Source organism: Zootoca vivipara, chromosome 4 (genome assembly GCF_965207765.1).
Source record: "Zootoca vivipara chromosome 4, rZooViv2.hap1.1, whole genome shotgun sequence".
NCBI lineage: Eukaryota > Metazoa > Chordata > Lepidosauria > Squamata > Lacertidae > Zootoca > Zootoca vivipara.
In genome coordinates, this window is record NC_142587.1 from 70,534,886 (window position 1) to 70,553,877 (window position 18,992).

An 18,992-nucleotide genomic window follows, 5' to 3' on the forward strand; every position below is an offset into this window, starting at 1 on the left:
CTATGTAATGACTTGGAGTTGTCTCATCCAATAGAACACGAAATCTAAAACCAAAGATTCAGATGAGGCAATTCAACAAATTAGCTATTGATCTTTCAATAAATTACTTTACATTGAGTTCACAATTTATTACACAGCCATACGAGTATTTTAGATAAAATAACAAACGGTTAAGCCTACTGCAACGTTTGGATGGGATATTTTGCCTGCTTTAAAGATGGCTGCGGCAGCCGAAACACCGGCCCTAGTATCGCCTGTGCTTAGGTAGCCACTAACCCGAGCTGAACCGGGCATCACTTGCCCGCTCCAAACATGGCGGCATTTCCCCCGCCCCCAAACCCCTTCCCTCATCTCCGTTGAGGGCTAGGCGACATCTATCCCTGACCTCACTTCCGCTTGTGCAGCAGCCATTTTGTCTTTCCGTTGATCCTGCTGCCCGAGCTTCTTCCTCCCACCCGTCGCCGCGGACCGCGAAACTCCAGTTCCACCCCCTGGGGCCTGACTCTAGTCTAGACCCGACGGCTTGCTTTTACCACATCAGGCAACTTGCTTCCCCCCCGACCATTCTCGCCATCCCCCTAGCTCCCCGTTCTTGCTTTTCGCACCTACCCAGCCACCCACCCCTGTCCCGTCTCCTTCCTGGCAACCTGTGACAGGAGACGCTTCCCCCAACCCAGCCTCCCCGTCCCCCTTCGCCTCCGAGGGACCCCAAGTGCGCACCCCACCTCCCTCAAACGGCTCCGCTGTCCCAATCCTCCCTCCCTCCGCCGCCGCGGGAGGGTGGGGTGGGGGCTAGAGAAAGAAGCGAGCCTAGGGAAACCGAGTGAGGAGGAAAGGTCCGGGCGGGCGGGCGTCCCTCCATCGCGCGCCCGGCCATGTCGAGCGAGGAGAGCTACCTGGCCATCCTGCGCTACCTGACCAACGAGCGCGAGCCTTACGCGCCGGGCACCGAGGGCAACGCCAAGCGCAAGATCCGCAAGGCGGCCGCCTGCTACGTGGTGCGCGGCGGGACCCTCTACTACCAGCGCCGGCAGCGGGACCAGCAGCGCTTCGCCGAGCTCGAGGTGGTGCTGCAGGCCGAGCGCCGCGCCCGGCTCATCCGAGCGGCGCACCTGGAGCCCGACGGCGCCCACCGGACGCGCCTGCAGACCTGGCAGCGCCTGTCCAAACGCTACTGGTGGCGAGGTGAGCGGCGCGCGCGGCGCGGGGAAAGCGTGGGTGAGGGGAGCGGGGAAGCGACGGGTCTACGGGCCCGAGCGAGCCAAGCGACACACGCGCCCGCCACACCTCCTGCTCCGGGCGAGGAGCGCCGCCCCTGGTCTTGGCGGACGGAGCTCTCCTCCTCCTCGGAGCTGCTGCAAGACGGGTCGGAGGGGAGCGAGGGGTTGGCTGTGTCCTAGGACGAACTCTGAGGGGGAGGGTTTCCGCTTAAACACACACACACACACACACACACACACACACACACACACACACACACCCGAATGCACCCGAGTCTTGTTCCTTAGTGAGCATGTGCTCGCCTTTGGGTAGCCTGCCCGGCCCCAATGTAGAATCCCTTGCAGTCTGGGCTCAGGCAGAGTGTGCGATGTTGACAAGAAGGGCGGTGGGCTGCTTTGTGGATTTTGGCTGTAGCACCGAGTCTTGCAATGAAAAAGGTGAATCAGTCACTAACGTAGTTTTCAGGTGTCTTCAGCTCGGTGCCCCCCCCCCCCATGGAAATGCTTTAGAACTCCAAAATATGGTACATTGAAACTTAGGTAGATGTCTCGTTTTTATTCTAACGTTTATCATTTTACATAGATTGCTTGTGTTCAGTGGGCATCACCCTGACCTGGTTCTCACAAGGATACTTCCATCTAAGACATCCCAGCCACTTGTCCTCTCTGTTGGTTTTCCTGTTGTTGCATGTAGAACTAAGCCATAGCATAAGCCTTAGCATGTTGGCTCATTGTTTGGCTCTCTCCAAGGTTTATCCTGTAACCAAGATTTGACTAGAAGACCTAAACCATGATTTAGGAGCACAGTGGCTAGGGTCTCCTCTCCAGGAGCCTTCAGGTTCGCTCTAAGCCAAGATTTGGCTCGGTGTGGCAAGCACTCTCTTACTAAGTACAGTGGAACCTCGGTTTATGAACACCTCGGTTTATGAATTTTCGGTTTATGAACGCTGCGGACCCATCTGAAACGGATTAATTCATTTTCCATTACTTTCAATGGGAAAGTTTGCTTCAGTTTATGAACGCTTCAGTTTATGAACAGACTTCCGGAACCAATTACACCCATGCTTCAGTTTATGAACGCTTCAGTTTAAGTACTCCGCGGACCCGTCTGGAATGGATTAATCCGCTTTCCATTACTTTCAATGGGAAAGTTTGCTTCAGTTTATGAACGCTTACTCTGCGGACCGTCTGGAACGGATTAATTCACTTTCCATTACTTTCAATGGGAAAGTTCGCTTCAGTTTATGAACTCTTCAGTTTATGAACAGACTTCCGGAACCAATTGTGTTCATAAACCGAGGTACCACTGTATACCATAATAATAGTCAAGTGGTCATTTGTATGCCTAGATGGGAAGTCTAGTTTCAACTGTGCTCATTGGGAAACAAGTTCTGCTGATTTCAGCAGAGCTTCAAGTAAGTTCCTATTTCCAGATGAAAAAATTCTATTCCAACCAACTGGATTAATTTTTGAGTAAACAGGTTGACTGCAAGTTGTTGTTTTTCTAAAATCTTGGAAGCGCACTTTGTTTTTGCAATGTTTTTTCTTTCTTTTTTGCATAACTATAAAGAGCAAAAATAAGAGTAGACATTAACATGGTTAAGTGGATAGTTCAGCTGTGTGGAATGTGCTAATGTGTTCATTAGATAATATAACTGTTTCAGAGAAGATCTAATACAGTGGACCTGCAGAGGCATTGACGGTTTAAAAACAATTGTGTTATTAAGAATATTTTAATTCAAAATATAAAGTTTTCCCGTATATCTAGCACAGTATCTTATTTGGGGTTTGTTTTTTAAAGCCTGCAATGGGAGGACCTCACAGAAAGAAGATTAGCAACTTCAAGCATATAAATATAGCAATTCACCGCTGTGTAGGCAGAGGACCAACTTGGTAAGGATTGTAGACCCTAAACATTGTCTACAAAGGACCAAAAAAAAAAAAACACATTTAGCAGCATTATGCACAGGCTTGCTTGTGAACCAGGAGCATTTCTCAGAGGGTCAAAGAAGGTGACTTGGCAATCGGTCTAACAAAGATATATCTGCTGAGGAACTTCCTGTGCTGTTGGTTCCAAAGTGTGGGAATTGCAAAAGAAAAAAAGCGGTGGGCAGGCCCATGTTGCATGGAAATGTGTGCAGCTTTCAGCAAGTGCCTCATTACCATGATTTGGCACATGGATCAGGAGGAAGGGTCAAGTAAGCAACATTGAGATGCAGCTTGAAGGAGTGGATGTCTTGAATCAATTGCATGCGACTCTGACACTAAGTCACACAAGGAGGTCTAGTAGAAGGTGGAATTGTTGATTCTTGTTGATTCTGTTTCCATACAGTCTGAGTGGAATTATCATCAAAATGAAAGACAAATGTTGTCATTTTCTAGAATTACATGCTGAATATTACCTGAAAGGGAAAAGGTGAATACTGTACATCCTTTTTTGCATCCATGAAGCAATATTTACAATAATTTTTTTGTATGCCTTTCTTTAGGTATTCTGAAGCAAGTTAAAGATTATATTAAGGAATGTAGCAAATGCCAGGAAAAATTGGACCGTTCCAGATCTTTGTCTGATCCTTCTGAAATGCTGGAAGAACTAGGTTTAGACACAATATCTCACGAAGACAGTAATGAAACAGATGACGAATTAAGTAACTCGGCGTCGCTTCCAGCAGCTTTGCCAAAACCTGTGAAAAAGAAGCCAATAGCCAAACATGAGCTTGTTTTTGTAAGTAACTTTTTATACAATCTGGTACCTAGGTTTATTTTTTATTTGTATTATTTAATGATGTAAATAAAAGATTTAAACTAGGATTTACAAGTAAACAAAGTTTAAACACACTCCTTGTTACTTTTTCTTTTTTTAAAAAAAACCCCAGGTTGATAGTAAAGGTCTTGTGAAACAAACTTCTCCAAAGCATTCTCTGTCAGTCTTAAACCAACTGAATCAGCAGCGGCTTTCCAATCAGTTTTGTGATGTTACTTTGCTTATTGAAGGTGAAGTGTACAAAGCACACAAATCTATATTGGCAGCCAACAGTGAGTACTTCAGAGAACTTTTCATCGAAAAAGGAGCTGTTTCCAGTCATGAAGCTGTGGTGGATCTTTCAGGTAAACTGATCTAAGCAACAACAACAACTAAAACCCTAATAAATAAGATATTTAACTTTTTTAAAAAAGCTATTCACTTGTTGTTTTTTGGTCAAATAGAAAAGATGTTGAAAACCTGTAGGGTATCTTCTCCTGTCCTGTCCCCCCCCTCCACACACACACCATCAAAGACGACTGAATGCTTGATTTCATTTTGTCTATTTGCATACTCTGCTTAGATTGATAGGTAGCTGATTTAGCCAGACAAAATTCCCCAGCTGGTTTGTTTATTTAATAGATCTTTACCCTGCCCTTTCAGGACAAGTCACTTCCCCAAGACTTACAGTAAATATATATTAAGTATATTAATTACAGATCAAAAATATTGAAATAACCAGATAAAATAATCAGAGAGCAGTGACACACATTAAAAATTAATAAAACTCTGAACAAAACAGAAGTTTTTAAAGATATGCTCAAAGGCAGATAGCAACAAGGCCATACATACTGCCTTACAGAGAAAATTCCACAAGATGTTGGGTTACTGCTGAAAAGAGCCTGTTTGATGCTTGCCATATTATAAACTATCCTGTGGTCTTTGGATGAAGGGTGGTATAGAAATTATATGTGTCTGATTTCCAAAATCCTTCAGCTGCATTTCTCGGGTATTCCTCCCAAAGTTGCCTAATTTGCCCTGGCAGTATTCATTTTCTCTTCGGAACTCCAAGAATGTGGTCATACAAATCAAAAATTATCCCCAAGGACTTTGTTCATATGGTTTGAGGCTGTTATTATAGTTAGCTGGTAATGAACAAAAACAGCAATTTATTTCTAAATAAATTAGTGATCATCTCTTAAAACCCTTTTGTCACCTTCTTCCTTATTTTTTGCAGGCTTTCGCAAGGCCAGCTTCCTCCCTTTGCTAGAATTTGCTTATACCTCAGAGCTGACGTTTGATTTCTGCAATATGGCAGCTGTAGCTGAGCTGGCCCAACATCTCCTCATGACAGAAGTCCTGGAAATCTGCGAAAATGTGCACAAGCAAATGGAAGATAAACAAATCACAGTGTACCAAAAAGGAGATGTTCAGATAGTCGAGGTAGCTCAAACTCTTTTAGAGCAGAACGAAAGTGAGGTAGCTCAAACTCTTTTAGAGCAGAACGAAAGTGAGGTAGCTCAGAATCTTTCAGAGCAGAACGAAATCCCATTGAACCCAGCGGACAGCGTGGAGCAGCCTTTACCTACAGAAGATGCTGTAGCAACTGTGAACGGAACATGTTTGAGTACTGAGGTGGAAGAAATGGCTACGCCTGAGGCTGCACCGCAAACTGCTTCAGAGCATCTCGTGGACAATCCTCCAGAGCCTCTAGTGCAATCTACTTGTGTAGAAATGACCGAAACTGAAGAAAAAACCCAAACCGTAGAATGTACCACAAATCAGACTGTTTCTGTAGTGCAGTCAGAGCCTCCAGCAGCAGAACAAGTTATTATCAGCACTCAGGCAGAAAGCGATACTGATCAGAACGATGGAAGTGAACAAAACGTGATTAGTGAAACAAATGCAGGTGCTGCCTCTGAAGATAATCGGGAAGGACTTAAGCGAAAACGTGGCAGGCCATGTAAAATGCAGAGCACTCCTCAGTCTCAGTCAGAGACCTCAGTTTCTGGTCAAGATGACACCTACAAAAGCAAGCTACGTCAGCGTTCTGTGAGTGAGGGTGGCTATATCAAGTTGCACAAGGGCATTGAGAAAAAACTACAAAATAGAAAACCGGCAGCCAAATCAGCCATTCAGCAGGTATGCTCAAAATCTTCCCGTCCAAAGATGAAAACCTTTATTTGTGTCCACTGTGTGTGTGTGTGTGTTTGTAGAAATAAGGATATATCTTTGTTTCCCTTTCTTGCATTTCAATCCCAGCAAGGCTTCCAATGCAGTTTACAATAAAAAATTTTTTTAAAAAGATGTAATGTATACAAAATCGTAACATCAACAGATGTAATGATTAAAACAGTCAACAAAAGTAAATTCAACAGTAGAAGAAAACAATTCTAGTTCCACTGTTGGTTTGAGATCTCACTGCTTCCTGCTGTAGCCCTAACATCAGGGGACATAATAGGGTCTTGCCAAAGGATGTGAATTCACTAGAAAGATATGCAGGAGATATTCAAGGACCGCTTTTTCCCATATGAAGGTCCAGAGGGTGGCAACCCGAGTTCAGGCCTTTTCTCTGGTAACTCCCTGTTTATAGAATACTCCCCCCAGGGAGGCTCACCTGTTGCCATCATTATATATCTTTAGGTACCAAGCAAACCAGGACTTTGACTTCAGCTATCTATGGCCTTTTAGAAGTGGTTGGGATGTTATTGATATATTTCTGTTTCCTCTTCATTGAAATATATCTGTGTGGGGTTTATTGCCTATTTGTTTGGTTGTAAGTTGCTTTGGCCTGGGTGAGCTAAAGCGACGGACAAATTTAATAAATGATGATGATTTCACTGTGAGTATGCCCAAACTTGTTTCTTCCTTTCAGGAGGCTTATTGCAACATTTGAGAACCTATAAATTAATGTGTAGAAGCCTTGAGTAAGCACAGCCTATATGTAAAGTACTTGTAGAGTGGTTTGGTAATGTGTAAGCAGAAAACTGTAATCACAGCTTCGCCATGACATGCCTCTTAATTCAAAACTAGATTTGTGCTCCATTATTGCCCGCTTTGGTCATTGCAGCTCCTATGTTGCTCTATATAGAGGTGAGCATGCACCAAATAGTGTTGCTCCTTGGAGTCTGCAAGTACAGCATGAATATCTGTAGCAAAGGATGTGTCAGACATACAGCTGAACATGTGAAGACTCCAGTGTGACCTGGGACGCAAATCACGTAGAATTCTAGCTGTACACACTTTGGTGTTAACATACATGGCTGCTGTACACACAGAAAACAGGTGCTGGAATAACCTGGCACGCTTCTGCTCCAGTGGAGAGCAACATGGACATAATAATGTCTGAAGAGGGCTCACATGTTGTGGAATTCTGAGCTAATACGAGCATGTAGGTTTTATGGGGAATATCACATATATATTCCTCATGTCCCTTTGCTAAAATTGAATTATTTTAAAAGAAAACTTCCTTTGCTATTCCACTTGGGTTGTTGATTTTAAGTCCCCCCCCCTGTGTAATGTTAATTGTAACCAATCATTTTCAATTAGGTTGCCATGAAGCTAGTGCAAAGAGGCAAGAAGATGAAGCAGCCCAAGAGAGACACGACAGAGCACAGTGAGACAAAAACTCAGCACAAATGTGGTGAATGTGGAATGGTTTTTCAGAGGCGTTATGCTCTTATAATGCACACACTGAAGCATGAAAGGACAAAGAATTTTAAATGTCCAGTAAGTTTCCCCTTTAAATTACTCTAAACTGGCACTTCTGTAGCAATGCTTGTTCATGCATTTATTACTTAACTTTATTTTTTAATTTTTAAAAATTGTACAAATTACCATTTAATACAGAGTTTAAAAACGGCTCAAATGTTATGTAAATGTTAACAATAAATTAAAAGCATCATGTGACTGAACGTTACCTAAGATTTGTCATTCTATAACATAAGAAATATAGACAATCTTTCAATAAATCTATTGGTTTTGTTAATCTGTGTTCTCCTAGAATATATTAATTTAAACAGTCTCACAGTAAACCATATTTTCTCAAACCAATATATTGTTAGAGGAGCATTGTTTCCCCCTGTTGTTTTGTGCTAAAATTGTTTGGTTGCTTCTAGCAGATTGACATCTGGAACTGTGTTTTTTAGATAATCCCAGTAGTATCTTGGGATATCAAGGGTTAGGGTCCCCTAGAGTTTTTGAAACTGATTATATTACAAAAGTTCTGAAAGATAGGAAATTCCCAATATATGTGCAAAAAAATCTGCCTGTGTCATCTCACAGCTCCAGCAATTGTCCTGCCCTTTTCTATAAATCAGGTTTAATGTGCATGGTGTTAAATTCCATTGCCATTAGATTTTAACATTTCCCTTTAAATTGGCTGAAACTAGCCTTGCTAGGGAATGAGTACGTAGTCATTTCCATTCATCAGTTCTTGTTTCATGTCCAACATCTCTCTATTCTTTAAATGCTAGATTAATTGAGTTGTGTACAGCCTACCACTTCCCTTCGATAATCCAATTGGCATTTAACATTGCAGTAATCTCCCAGCGTGGTTTCTCAAAAGATAACAATTCCAACTTAAACTCTCATCACTGCTCTTAAATATGTTTCAGCTCTCCAGTCAGATAGCTTAGATTCATAGTCTCTAGACTTGGAGTGTTACAAGGCAAATGTTGTTGCCATTCCTGTCTGCAATTTGTAATATGCATAAAGTGGAACAGACTTTTAGAATTTGAATTGTCACAGATCTATGCATTGCTATTTATACATTACTTTTATCTGTAAGGTATGCAAACTTAGAAGTAAGTCCCTTATCTAGTAGACGGAGAGAACTCTTCCAGTTACAAAACTGTTACATGAATATTGATCTCTGATTCTTAGTGTTAAGATTTCAAGTGACATATCAAAACATTTTTATGTTTCTCAGCTGTGCAAAAAAGAGTTTCAGTATGGCGCCTCGCTGCGAGCTCACCTTGTTCGCCATACCCGAAAAAATGAAGTGACTGTTGCAACTGCCAGTATAGAGGAGAGTGGTGCAGCTATGAAGGGCAGAACTAAGCGGGAGTTTATCTGTGATATATGTGGAAGAAGTTTGCCTAAACTCTACTCTCTGAGAATCCATATGTTGAAACATACAGGTGTAAAGCCACATGCATGTAAGGTAAAAGTAATGCTTTATGGCCTCACATTTTTTATGTATTTCTTGCAATATTTTAGCCATGTGGCTTATAGCTTATACGAAGTTCAATCGCTATCTGAAAGTAACAGAATTTATAACACTGAATACTGCTGAAACGAAGGAAAAGTGGATGGGAACTTTGAGTTAAGTTTTAATGTAGCCTAGAAAAACCTTGAAAAACTTCAGTATTAGGCTGTGAAACCTTTCATTAATTATAAACCATAGTTAAAATCTTGATTCTGCATTACTTCAAAAAGATGGGTGCTGTGGCCACCATGCTTCATTTACTTAATCCCAAAGGCCTAGATTTCAGTTTAAACTCGCATTGGTTCCAATGATACCGAAATAATATTTAGCTAGGTCATACTCAGAGTAGACTCATTGAAATCAATTGAGGTAAGTTACGGAAGCCTATTGATTTTATTGTGTCTGCTCTGCGACTAATGTTGATATCACCCAGCCAGTGGGGCTTTTATATGTATTGGGTGAAATCCAATGCTGCCATTCCACTGGCAGAACAGCTTTTGATCCAGCAGTGTTGCCTGGGCACTCCTGAAATATTCTGAGCAATTCGTTCTTCAAGACCTCCCAACAACCCACTGGAAGGTTGTGAGGGCTGCAGGGGGAATGGACATAGGAGAAAATTGCCTTTTCTTACGTTAGCTGATGCTTCCACTGGATCAAAAGCTATTATGCAAGCAGAACAGTAGCGATTGAATTCATTGATTATAAAAACATCTAATTGCATTTGCAGGTGTGCCATAGGTGTTCGGAGTTTAGTAGGCAGACTTGCTACATTTATTTTCTGTTTTGCAATTTTCAAGACTGAAATTTGAATTGGTCGTGCTAGGTTTCTAAGATCATCAATTAAAGGGTATGCATTACCTTATTTGGAGGTCTTTAAGCAGAGGTTTTGACACAGGAGCAGTTTAAATGTGAATTGTGTGATAAGTCTTTTGTCACAAAAAGAAGTCTTCAGGAGCATATAAGCATTCACACAGGTAGATGAGAGAGACCCTTTCTTATTAATGATGGTGTTTCCTGCTTGGCAGGGGGTTGGACTGGATGGCCCTTGTGGTCTCTTCCAACTCTATGATTCTATGATTTCTCAGGTGCTCTCTGGAGCTTTGAGTTTTACTGGAATAAGTTTTTTCTTCTTCGCTGAAATGCTAAACTACTTCTGCAGGTACAAATTGTGGGCTGTATCCAACTAAGTAGATCTGGTAGCACAAGGATTTCTGCTTTCACAGGGGAGGTTTGCCACCCTCTCTTCTCCCACATGCCCACTCTGCACTCCCCAAATCTGCTCCAGAGGGTTGGGAAGCCCCCCAGAACATATTTAAGGGGGCACAGGAAGAGGAGAGGAGAGGGAGGTGAAGTCCCTTTAGCAGCCAAAGGTAGTTGCACTAATGGATCTGTTTAGTTGGATACTAAATCCCTTTGTCTCCTAGTCTCCTAGTTTTGCCATAAAACTACTTGTATTGGGAAGAGGAGGTCTTACTTTACCATCTAATGCTTCCTTTATCATAGGTAGTTGCTGTCTGTCTGAAAGGATGGTAACATTTGCTGACAATTTGGTCTCTTGCAGATTTGTGGAAAGTCGTTTACTTACAAACACGGTTTAAAGATGCACCTTGCGCTCCATGAGGCACAGAAGCAGTTTAAATGTGAATTGTGTGATAAGTCTTTTGTCACAAAAAGAAGTCTTCAGGAGCATATAAGCATTCACACAGGTAGATGAGAGAGACCCTTTCTTATTAATGAAAAAGTAGCACCTGCACTTTGCTTTCATGGGTGTATAAACTGAATGCACTCAAAACTACAAATATTTAGCTAGTGGTTTCAGTTCAGTGAAATTCAGCATTCCAGCCATATGTGATGAGGGAGCTGAGAGACTAGAGCTCTAGAGTTTCTATTTTCAACTGGCAGCTTTGAATTGGTATATTAAATTCAGTTTTATTTTATATTAATTGCTTATTTTATGAATATTGTTTCTGATTCATGGTGTTAGCAGTTGAATCAACTAAAAAAGGGGGATGAAATTATTTTCTCCGCATCCTTTACCACAACTTATCCCCCCATTTGTCTGTAGTACAGGGTGAGGCTTTTCCCTCTGTCTTCTTTGTAGTCCTTGTTCCTGCAGTCTTTTCTGTAGTCACTGCCTAAACTATTTGTTATCTCCTGTGAGCTTCCTCCATTTCCATAGAACCATATCTCTACAGATTTCTCCATAATTCTGATGCCTTCTTGGCCCTGTTGTACTCATTTTTTTCTTCTGCCTTGGCTGGCCTCCTCTAAAGAATGTTTGAATTATTGGTCAGTTGAATTATTAGTCAATTATTCCATGCCTAAATATTTTTCCCACATGTGTAATAAGACTGGAGTGTGGTGCAACATGCCTTAGCTATCCCTGTGCCGTAACTGTCAACAATATATCTACCTACTCTCACCTTCCTTTCATCCCATTTGCTGCCTCTACCCCCTTTCCCAGTGAATATTCTTTTTCTTCTTCATTAAACTTGCATAAAACCTTTCACCTGAAGATCACAGTGTGGTGCGCAACATAAAAATACAAAACGAGAACAAAAAATACATAATAAATGCTGACAATGGACTCCAAAACTCCGGTCTTGTTATCACCTACACTTCCTGGTAGATGGAGCCTAGTTGGGCTCTCAGTCAGTCAATCAGCAGAGATTGGAGTAGGAAAGGATTCCTTCTGAGGACCAAAGATGCAAAAGCGTCTGGCTTCCTCAAGAGGAGGAATTCCAGTAGCTGTGGAGGGGGGGGGGGGTCACCTCTTCCACTGATTGTCTCTAGCTGCTGCTACCTCCGAGAGCAAAGTATCCATTTTCCTCAACTTACCTCCTTCCTGTTGTATTTGCTCGCATTGTCTTCTCTCATATTTTAGCCAAAACCATGCAAGGAAATGCATTTCAAAAGCATTTTTAAATGTATTTTTTTTGCCTTAAGTTGAATACAATAGCATCTATTGAAGCCATTGCCCCTATTATTTTGTCAGGAGAATCAAAATACTTTTGTTCACACTGTGGAAAGTCTTTCCATAGAGCTTCAGGACTTAGCAAGCATATAAAGAAACACCAGCCAAAACCTGAAATTCGTGGATATCAGTGTACTCAGTAAGTATGAATAGAATTGCAAGCCTTTAAACGTTTTAAGTATATTTTTGCCAATTTCATTGGGTATCAAAATGAATTCCCATGTTACTTTTACATAATTCTGCCAGGCTGTTTCAAGCAAGCCATGCCCGCTTAACATGTCACGTGTGGGGCAGAGAAGGATGAAGCTTGGCTCCCTGCTTCCCAGACACATGACACTGAGATATCTCAGTTGGTAGAGCACGAGACTCTTAATCTCAGGGTTGGGTTTGGACTATAATCAGGCACATCCAACAGTTAGATTGTGATCTACCGATAGATCACTGGACATCTGTGGTAGATCACTGGCTCCCCCCAAAGAAGCTCAACAACATTGGTTCCCCTCAAAAAAGCTCAACATTTTTGCCCTGCCCCCCCCCAATGTGGCTTTCCTCCTCCCTAAAAGGTCAACAACTTTGACCTGAACCACTAAAAAATAGGGCTTTCCTTCCTAAAAAAAAGCTCAACAACCTTTACCTGAACCCAAAAAAGGGGGTAGATCACTGCCAGTTTTTAACCCTGTGAGTAGATCACAGTCTCTTGGGAGTTGGTCACCCCTGGACTATATAATCCTTGTGGTCCCTTTCCAACTCAACGATTCTATGGCAACCAGCTGGCTTTGGGGCATTTCAGAAGTGCCATACAAAGCACTTTGGAAATGCTCTCTGCACATCACTTCTCAAGTGCCCAACAGCCATTTGGGAGGCATTTGGGAAGCGCTGCACAGAGTGCTTCGCAAACCTTGTGCTTGGTGCTTCCCAAAACTTGCTTGCTGTGCGCAGGCAGCTCTTTCCAAACATCTGACAATTAGCTGGTTGTCAGGTGTTTGGGAAGGGTGGGACACAAGGCTGAGCAAGCCCTTCAAACTGCTTCTCCCCCACGGACCAACTTTTACAGGTGTCAATTGCTCAAAGTCACTTTGATTTCAGACATGTGGTTGGTCCTGCCCATCTGTCAAAAGTGGGCTAGTGGTGGATGGGAGATGAAGACGTAGCCCACCAGGCCAAAACTGTTCTCCACCCCTGGTACAGATTATATGTGGTTTTAATGTGAAAACAGAGTTTTGCTCTTATCACACTTCATTTCTTATGACTTGTACAGGGTGAGTCCTTTAAGAGGCCCCATGGATACAGATTACACATGTTCCACGGGGCCTCTTTTAAAAGACTCACCCTGTACAATGTAACTTGTGATAGCATGGGGGTGAGTGAGTGGCTGTGGGTTTCTTAGGGAAGGAGAGTTGATTTGTCTTTAAAAGGCATGGGAACAATTTTTCAGTAGAAAATTTGGGCTTCAAAATCAGACTCTTTTTTACAAAAAAGTTTTATTTATGTTTTATTACACTTTGTCGCTAAGACCACTATAAATCAAACAAGCTTGCCTGTCAAGAAAGAAAGAAAGTGAGTAAAAAGGGAGGGGAAAAAATCAAACTGTTTTCTGTAAGGGTAGAGGATTAGCCAGTCATCAGACTTTTGTAGCATAGCAAATTGGGCCACACAGTATTAGACGCCTGTTAATGGGGATTATTTTTATAGGTTTTAAAATTTTTTTACTAACATTAATTTCAGTGTATCTATTCTAATCTAATAAAGAAATAAAAATAAGCAACTCTCTAGATCCAGCCCATAGTTACATTAACATGAAAGAAGTCTAGTTGGGCATGCAGCTTATAGCTGTACCTCAAATACCTTTCCCAGTAGGTTCCTTTAACCAAATGTGTACAATTGCGTACTGTTTCAGATGTGAGAAAAGTTTCTATGAACCCCGAGATCTCCGACAGCACATGAACAAGCATCTTGGGGTGAAACCATTCCAGTGCCAATCTTGTGGAAAGTGCTATAGTTGGAAAAAAGATTGGTATTCTCATGTGAAGTCCCATTCTGTTACTGAGCCTTACAGGTAAATCAAGTTAACTAGTCTAAGCTTTGAATAAATAATCAGATGATAAAAGACCTGTAGCCAAGTCAGTGTATACTTTGTAATTATGCTTGTGCATAATGGAATGCCTTTTGGATACATATTTTAAAATTATGTGTCACAGCCACCAGGAATCCTATATAATAAAGTGCAAGTGTCTCTGCGTCCAGTATTCCCTGTGTTTGCACTACTGCGCATGTGCCCCACGGACACAGGGATTGGACGCAGAGACTTGGAACTCGCGCGAGCGCTCTCACCCCACCCCTCTGCCAACCGCCGCTCCCGGCTGGAGAAGCGCCTCACTGCGCGAGGAGGAGGCTGCTTCCTTTGCTGCCGCCACAGAAAGAGGCCGAATCGTGGCCTTCTCCTGGGCGCCTGCTGCCCTGCTGGCCTCAGCGGAGCGCCCCGACGAAGCAGCGGCCGTGGGAGGGGCCAGGCGGCCCCCCCATGCGCCGCCGCTGAAAGAGGCCGAATCACGGCCTTCTCCTGGGTGCCCGCTGGCCAGCTGGCCTCAGCGGAGCGCCCCGACAAAGCGGTGGCCGTGGGAGGGGCCACCCCCCCATGCGCCGCCGCAGAAAGAGGCCGAATCGCGCTGTCAGGCGGGGGGAGGGAGAAGCGGAGGATCGGATCAGTCCTCCGCTTCTCCCTCCCTCCGCCCGACAGAGCTGGCAACCCCGGCATCTGTGCTTTCTGTCAGCGGTGGGGGGAGAGGAACGAATGGAGAGAAAGGGCTGCTTTCTCTCCGTTCGTTCCTCTGACCTCACCGCAGACAGAAGGGACAGATCTCGGGATGTCTCCTTCCTGTCGGCGGCTGGGGGAGAGGAAGGAAGGAGGAGAAAGGGCTGCTTTCTCCTCCTTCGTTCCTGTCTCTCTGCCGCCGACAGGAAGGACAGGTCCCGGGGATCGGAGAGGCGCTGCGCAAGCGCTTCTCCAAACCCCGGGATGTTCTAGCGCCCGTTTACTTAATGGGCTGAATTACACTAGTGATTAATATAAAGTATTTTGATTATCGCCTCAACTTAGCCACTAGACTTCCTACAGCTCCTTAAAGTTTCTTAATGTGTTAAAAGGCAGCTTGCTACATTTGTTGTGACCTGGAGGTACTCCAGCCTCCTTCACAACACAGGGTAGTGGTGGTGGTTTTCAAAAGTTGTTTAACAGATAAGCCCATATAGAATTTAGCCTTTGGCTATCCATTTTACAGTGTGTGTCCTATTGGGGTTCTAGAAAAAGATGTATAATGCAATTGTAGCATGAGGAATAAAGAGTACAGTGCACTTGCAACTCATGCCCCCAGGGACTTTGTACTGTCATACCTCGGTTTAAGTCTGCTGCGGTTTGAGTACTTTTGGTTTACTTACGGGCTCTGCAGCACGCACATGCGCAGAAGCGCTCTATTGGTGCTACGCGCACTATTGCCCCTCGGTTTAAGTACTTTTCAGGGAGCGAATGGCACCCCAGAACTAATTAAGTACTTAAACCGAGGTACCACTGTACTCACCAAGTAATCTGATTGGGGTAAAAATGACTTCCCAGCCGAAATACACATTATTGTAAGAGTTATAAATACTTTTAGGACTTTTCTATCCTGCTCTTCTCTTGTTTTTTTAGGTGCAATGTGTGTGGCAAAGAATTCTATGAGAAAGCTTTGTACAGAAGGCATGTCAAGAAAGCAACTCATGGGAAAAAAGGAAGAGCAAAGCAAAATTTGGAACGTATTTGTGAGCACTGTGGGAGAAAATTCACCCAGCTTCGGGAGTACAGAAGACACATGAACAACCATGAGGGTAAATCTGACAAGTTTAACTTTAAGAATAGTGCCATGTTTCAATAAATGAATAAAAATGGGGACTTAGAAAACATTAAATTTAAGGGGGAAATGGCTCGTCAGCACTGCTTTGAGCTAGGCTAGAAATAATGGACTGCATATAAATAAGTGGTGCATCTATGAAATGATGAAAAATTAATGAACAAATGAGGCTATCATGCTGTAGCCAGACTGCCATGGTTTTCTTCGCTCCGTATAATTTTTCTGCATACATCTTTGTAGCGGACTTAGTGACTTCCAAGTATGCTTTATGAATCCAGACCTGATTAGACTCACCAGGGCTCCCCATTGGGCCTGCAATGCCATTTTGGACATGCCCAATGTCTTCAGGTGTGGGGCAGGAAGAAACCTGGCTCAGCTGTAAGGGCATTTGCAGACACCATCAAGCAGCTGATCAGTGTTGCTTAAGCAAAGCACTGAGCAAGGTGTCAGCTGATTGTTGGCTCTTCAGAAGCACCTTTCAAAGCATTGTTCAAGAGCACTTTGAAAGGGGCCCCTGAAGACACCTGCGGGCAGAAGGTGACTGGGTGTCATGTGCCAGTGTTTGCCCACACTACGGGAGGATAACCATTTGACCCACTGGCCAGATCCAGTCGCCCACCCATGCAGTAAATCATTAAGGAAAGTATTGTAATGTTAATAAAAACACTATTTCAACAAAGGTTCAAATGCAGAAAACGCTCCAAGTGTCTGGTAGCAATATATTGTAACATGGATAGATGAAAAAAGAGTGAGTACTCTATTGTAATTTGGGGGTCTGAACTAATTGATACAGGAGTGTTTCTTAATTACACTTTGGGTAACCAGTAGGTTTTGCTTAGCCTTTCAAACGTTGTTACCTCCTTTCTTTCTTTATTTTGTTAAATAGGTGTTAAACCCTTTGAATGTCTAACCTGTGGAGTGGCTTGGGCTGATGCACGTTCTTTAAAGCGCCACGTACGGTCACACACTGGAGAGAGGCCTTACGTTTGTCCAGTATGCAATGAAGCCTACATAGATGCCCGTACCTTAAGGAAGCACATGACCAAGTTCCACCGGGATTATGTACCTTGTAAAATTATGCTGGAAAAGGACACACTTCAGTTTCATAATCAGGGAACCCAAGTAGAACATGCCATCAGCATTCTAGCATCTGATGTGCCGGAACAAGAAACAGAGGTTTGCAGTGAAGAGATTGAAACAGTAGTAGTGACTGAAGAAACACTGGAAACACCTGCAACTGCTGAAGACTGTACAACAGTTTCCACACTTTCTGACCAAAGTATCATGCAGGTCGTCAATTATGTGTTGGCACAACAAGGACAAAAAATGACTGAGGTCACAGAAGCCATTCAAACTGTAGAAGTGGAGGTAGAACATGTTTCTGATCCAGACTGAATACAAAAGTTCACAAATAAGGAAGGTGACCTGGGGGAAGCGGCATGCAATTATCAAAGTATTAACCGTCATACTGGTTGGATTTTTACCGTAATAGCTCCAGAACACTGCTCAGAGTTTCTTATTACCTCTGTAATAAGACGCAAAATCAAAGACTTTCCGTATAAGCCATGGACATGTACTAAGACTACTGATCAGTTGTAATCACTTAGTAAAATCTCAAAAATAAAGTCATTGGTGTGGTAGTGGTAGGTATGTTGTAGTTTCTGTTTTCCCCTGTGCAGTTTGCTTTTACACTGCTGTTTTGGCTTTGTTGGGCAGTTTGGTATGCTACAGAGTTGTGCCAGTCACTTAAAAACTCAGCTATGTTTGGAGTTCACTGAAAAGCAGGATAGGAGTTTGATCTGCAAGTTTACCTATGAACCTGTTATCGATATAGATGAATACTCTGATCATGGATCTGATCATGAGAGGGATTGAGGCGGTGAGTTGTACTCCAGTGTGTATGTTGGGGCAAATCTCTGCTGCATTGTACATTCCTGCACTTTTTCAGTTTTGTCTCTTGCATAACCTGTAAAAGTACTTTTAAGATTGCATGTCCTACAACTAGCAAACATAATTGTATACTTTATATATATACGCTGGTGCAATTATGCTTCATTAAGAGCACTGTAAACAAAGAAAAACTAAGGAATGTGCTGTGTATATGAAAGCCGAGAGTTCATACATTTTTATTTTGTTATACATTTAAACTTCCATGAAACCTAACTTTTGTATATGCAGTTTTGAGAGGTAAGGAATTAAAACCTAGCTGCCAAGATTAATAATTTTAAAAAGAAAAACTTGACCCATTAGAGTAAGATGCAAAAGAGCACCATAGGGTTCCAATTGAGTTGTTTATCAAACCATAACAGGTGAAATCTATATCCATAGCAGTGATATTGAGCTATTGTTGGTAAACTCTAATCAAGCCAATTACTATGTATTATAGATGCTTGCAGTTTGTATTTTTAAAGAAATTAATTTCTGAATCAATTAGGAGCTAAGCTGTTACCTGTTCTCTGTAAAAACAGACCAACAGAACCAATGCCTTATATGAAGAATAGCATGTCCTCCCATAATGGGGATATTGAGTCTGTTTTCTCTGGATTGTAAGTGGTGATTGTCTCTTGTAAAGTACCAGTAACAGTTTACTGAAGCAGAAAGCAAAATTGTTTAGTGTCTGTAAATTATGTATACCTTGATTAGCCATATATTCAAGAAAACTATTCACAATGACTATAGAACTCAGTATGCTTGTTAAAGAACAAAATGTAACCATGTGAAAGATGAGGGCAAGGGAGCAGACTTGGCTACAGGTTCTAGTTCTCCCCCTCCCCTATTTAAAAATACAGTAAAGCCAGAGATTGAATGGGTATAAGCACAACCATGTGGATCCAAAATGGCAAAGTCTGTGTCAGTGGCAACATGGCTTCATCTCAAAAGTTGTTTAGAATATTAATTATAGTGTCAGTGGTGATGTCTGCTTCTAAACCAGGCATCCCCAAACTGCGGCCCTCCAGATGTT

The 18,992-nt window shown here is 42.6% G+C and overlaps 1 protein-coding gene across 2 annotated transcripts; it reads left to right on the top strand.

Annotated features, from left to right (window-relative positions):
- Positions 1 to 382: 382 nt before the first annotated feature.
- Positions 383 to 18,703, top strand: ZBTB11 (zinc finger and BTB domain containing 11). Of its 2 annotated transcripts, none has more exons than XM_035116033.3 (11): positions 383 to 1,185; positions 3,710 to 3,945; positions 4,097 to 4,328; positions 5,201 to 6,105; positions 7,513 to 7,692; positions 8,894 to 9,127; positions 10,734 to 10,878; positions 12,168 to 12,285; positions 14,044 to 14,202; positions 15,832 to 16,007; positions 16,917 to 18,703. In XM_035116033.3, the coding sequence occupies exons 1-11, from the start codon at positions 876 to 878 to the stop codon at positions 17,423 to 17,425; spliced, it is 3,204 nt and encodes a 1,067-aa protein (XP_034971924.2). In that variant the 5' UTR covers positions 383 to 875; the 3' UTR covers positions 17,426 to 18,703. The 2 variants fall into 2 exon arrangements, with proteins under 2 accessions (XP_034971924.2, XP_088524261.1); XM_088668135.1 differs by lacking the exon at positions 383 to 1,185 and adding an exon at positions 1,493 to 1,658.
- Positions 18,704 to 18,992: the final 289 nt, after the last annotated feature.

Coding starts and splice junctions, on each gene's coding strand:
- ZBTB11 (XM_035116033.3), top strand. CDS start 876: ATGTCGAGCGAGGAGAGCTACCTGGCCATCCTGCGCTACCTGACCAAC. Junction 7,693..8,893: donor CAAAGAATTTTAAATGTCCA/GTAAGTTTCCCC, acceptor TATGTTTCTCAG/CTGTGCAAAAAAGAGTTTCA. Junction 14,203..15,831: donor TCTGTTACTGAGCCTTACAG/GTAAATCAAGTT, acceptor TTGTTTTTTTAG/GTGCAATGTGTGTGGCAAAG.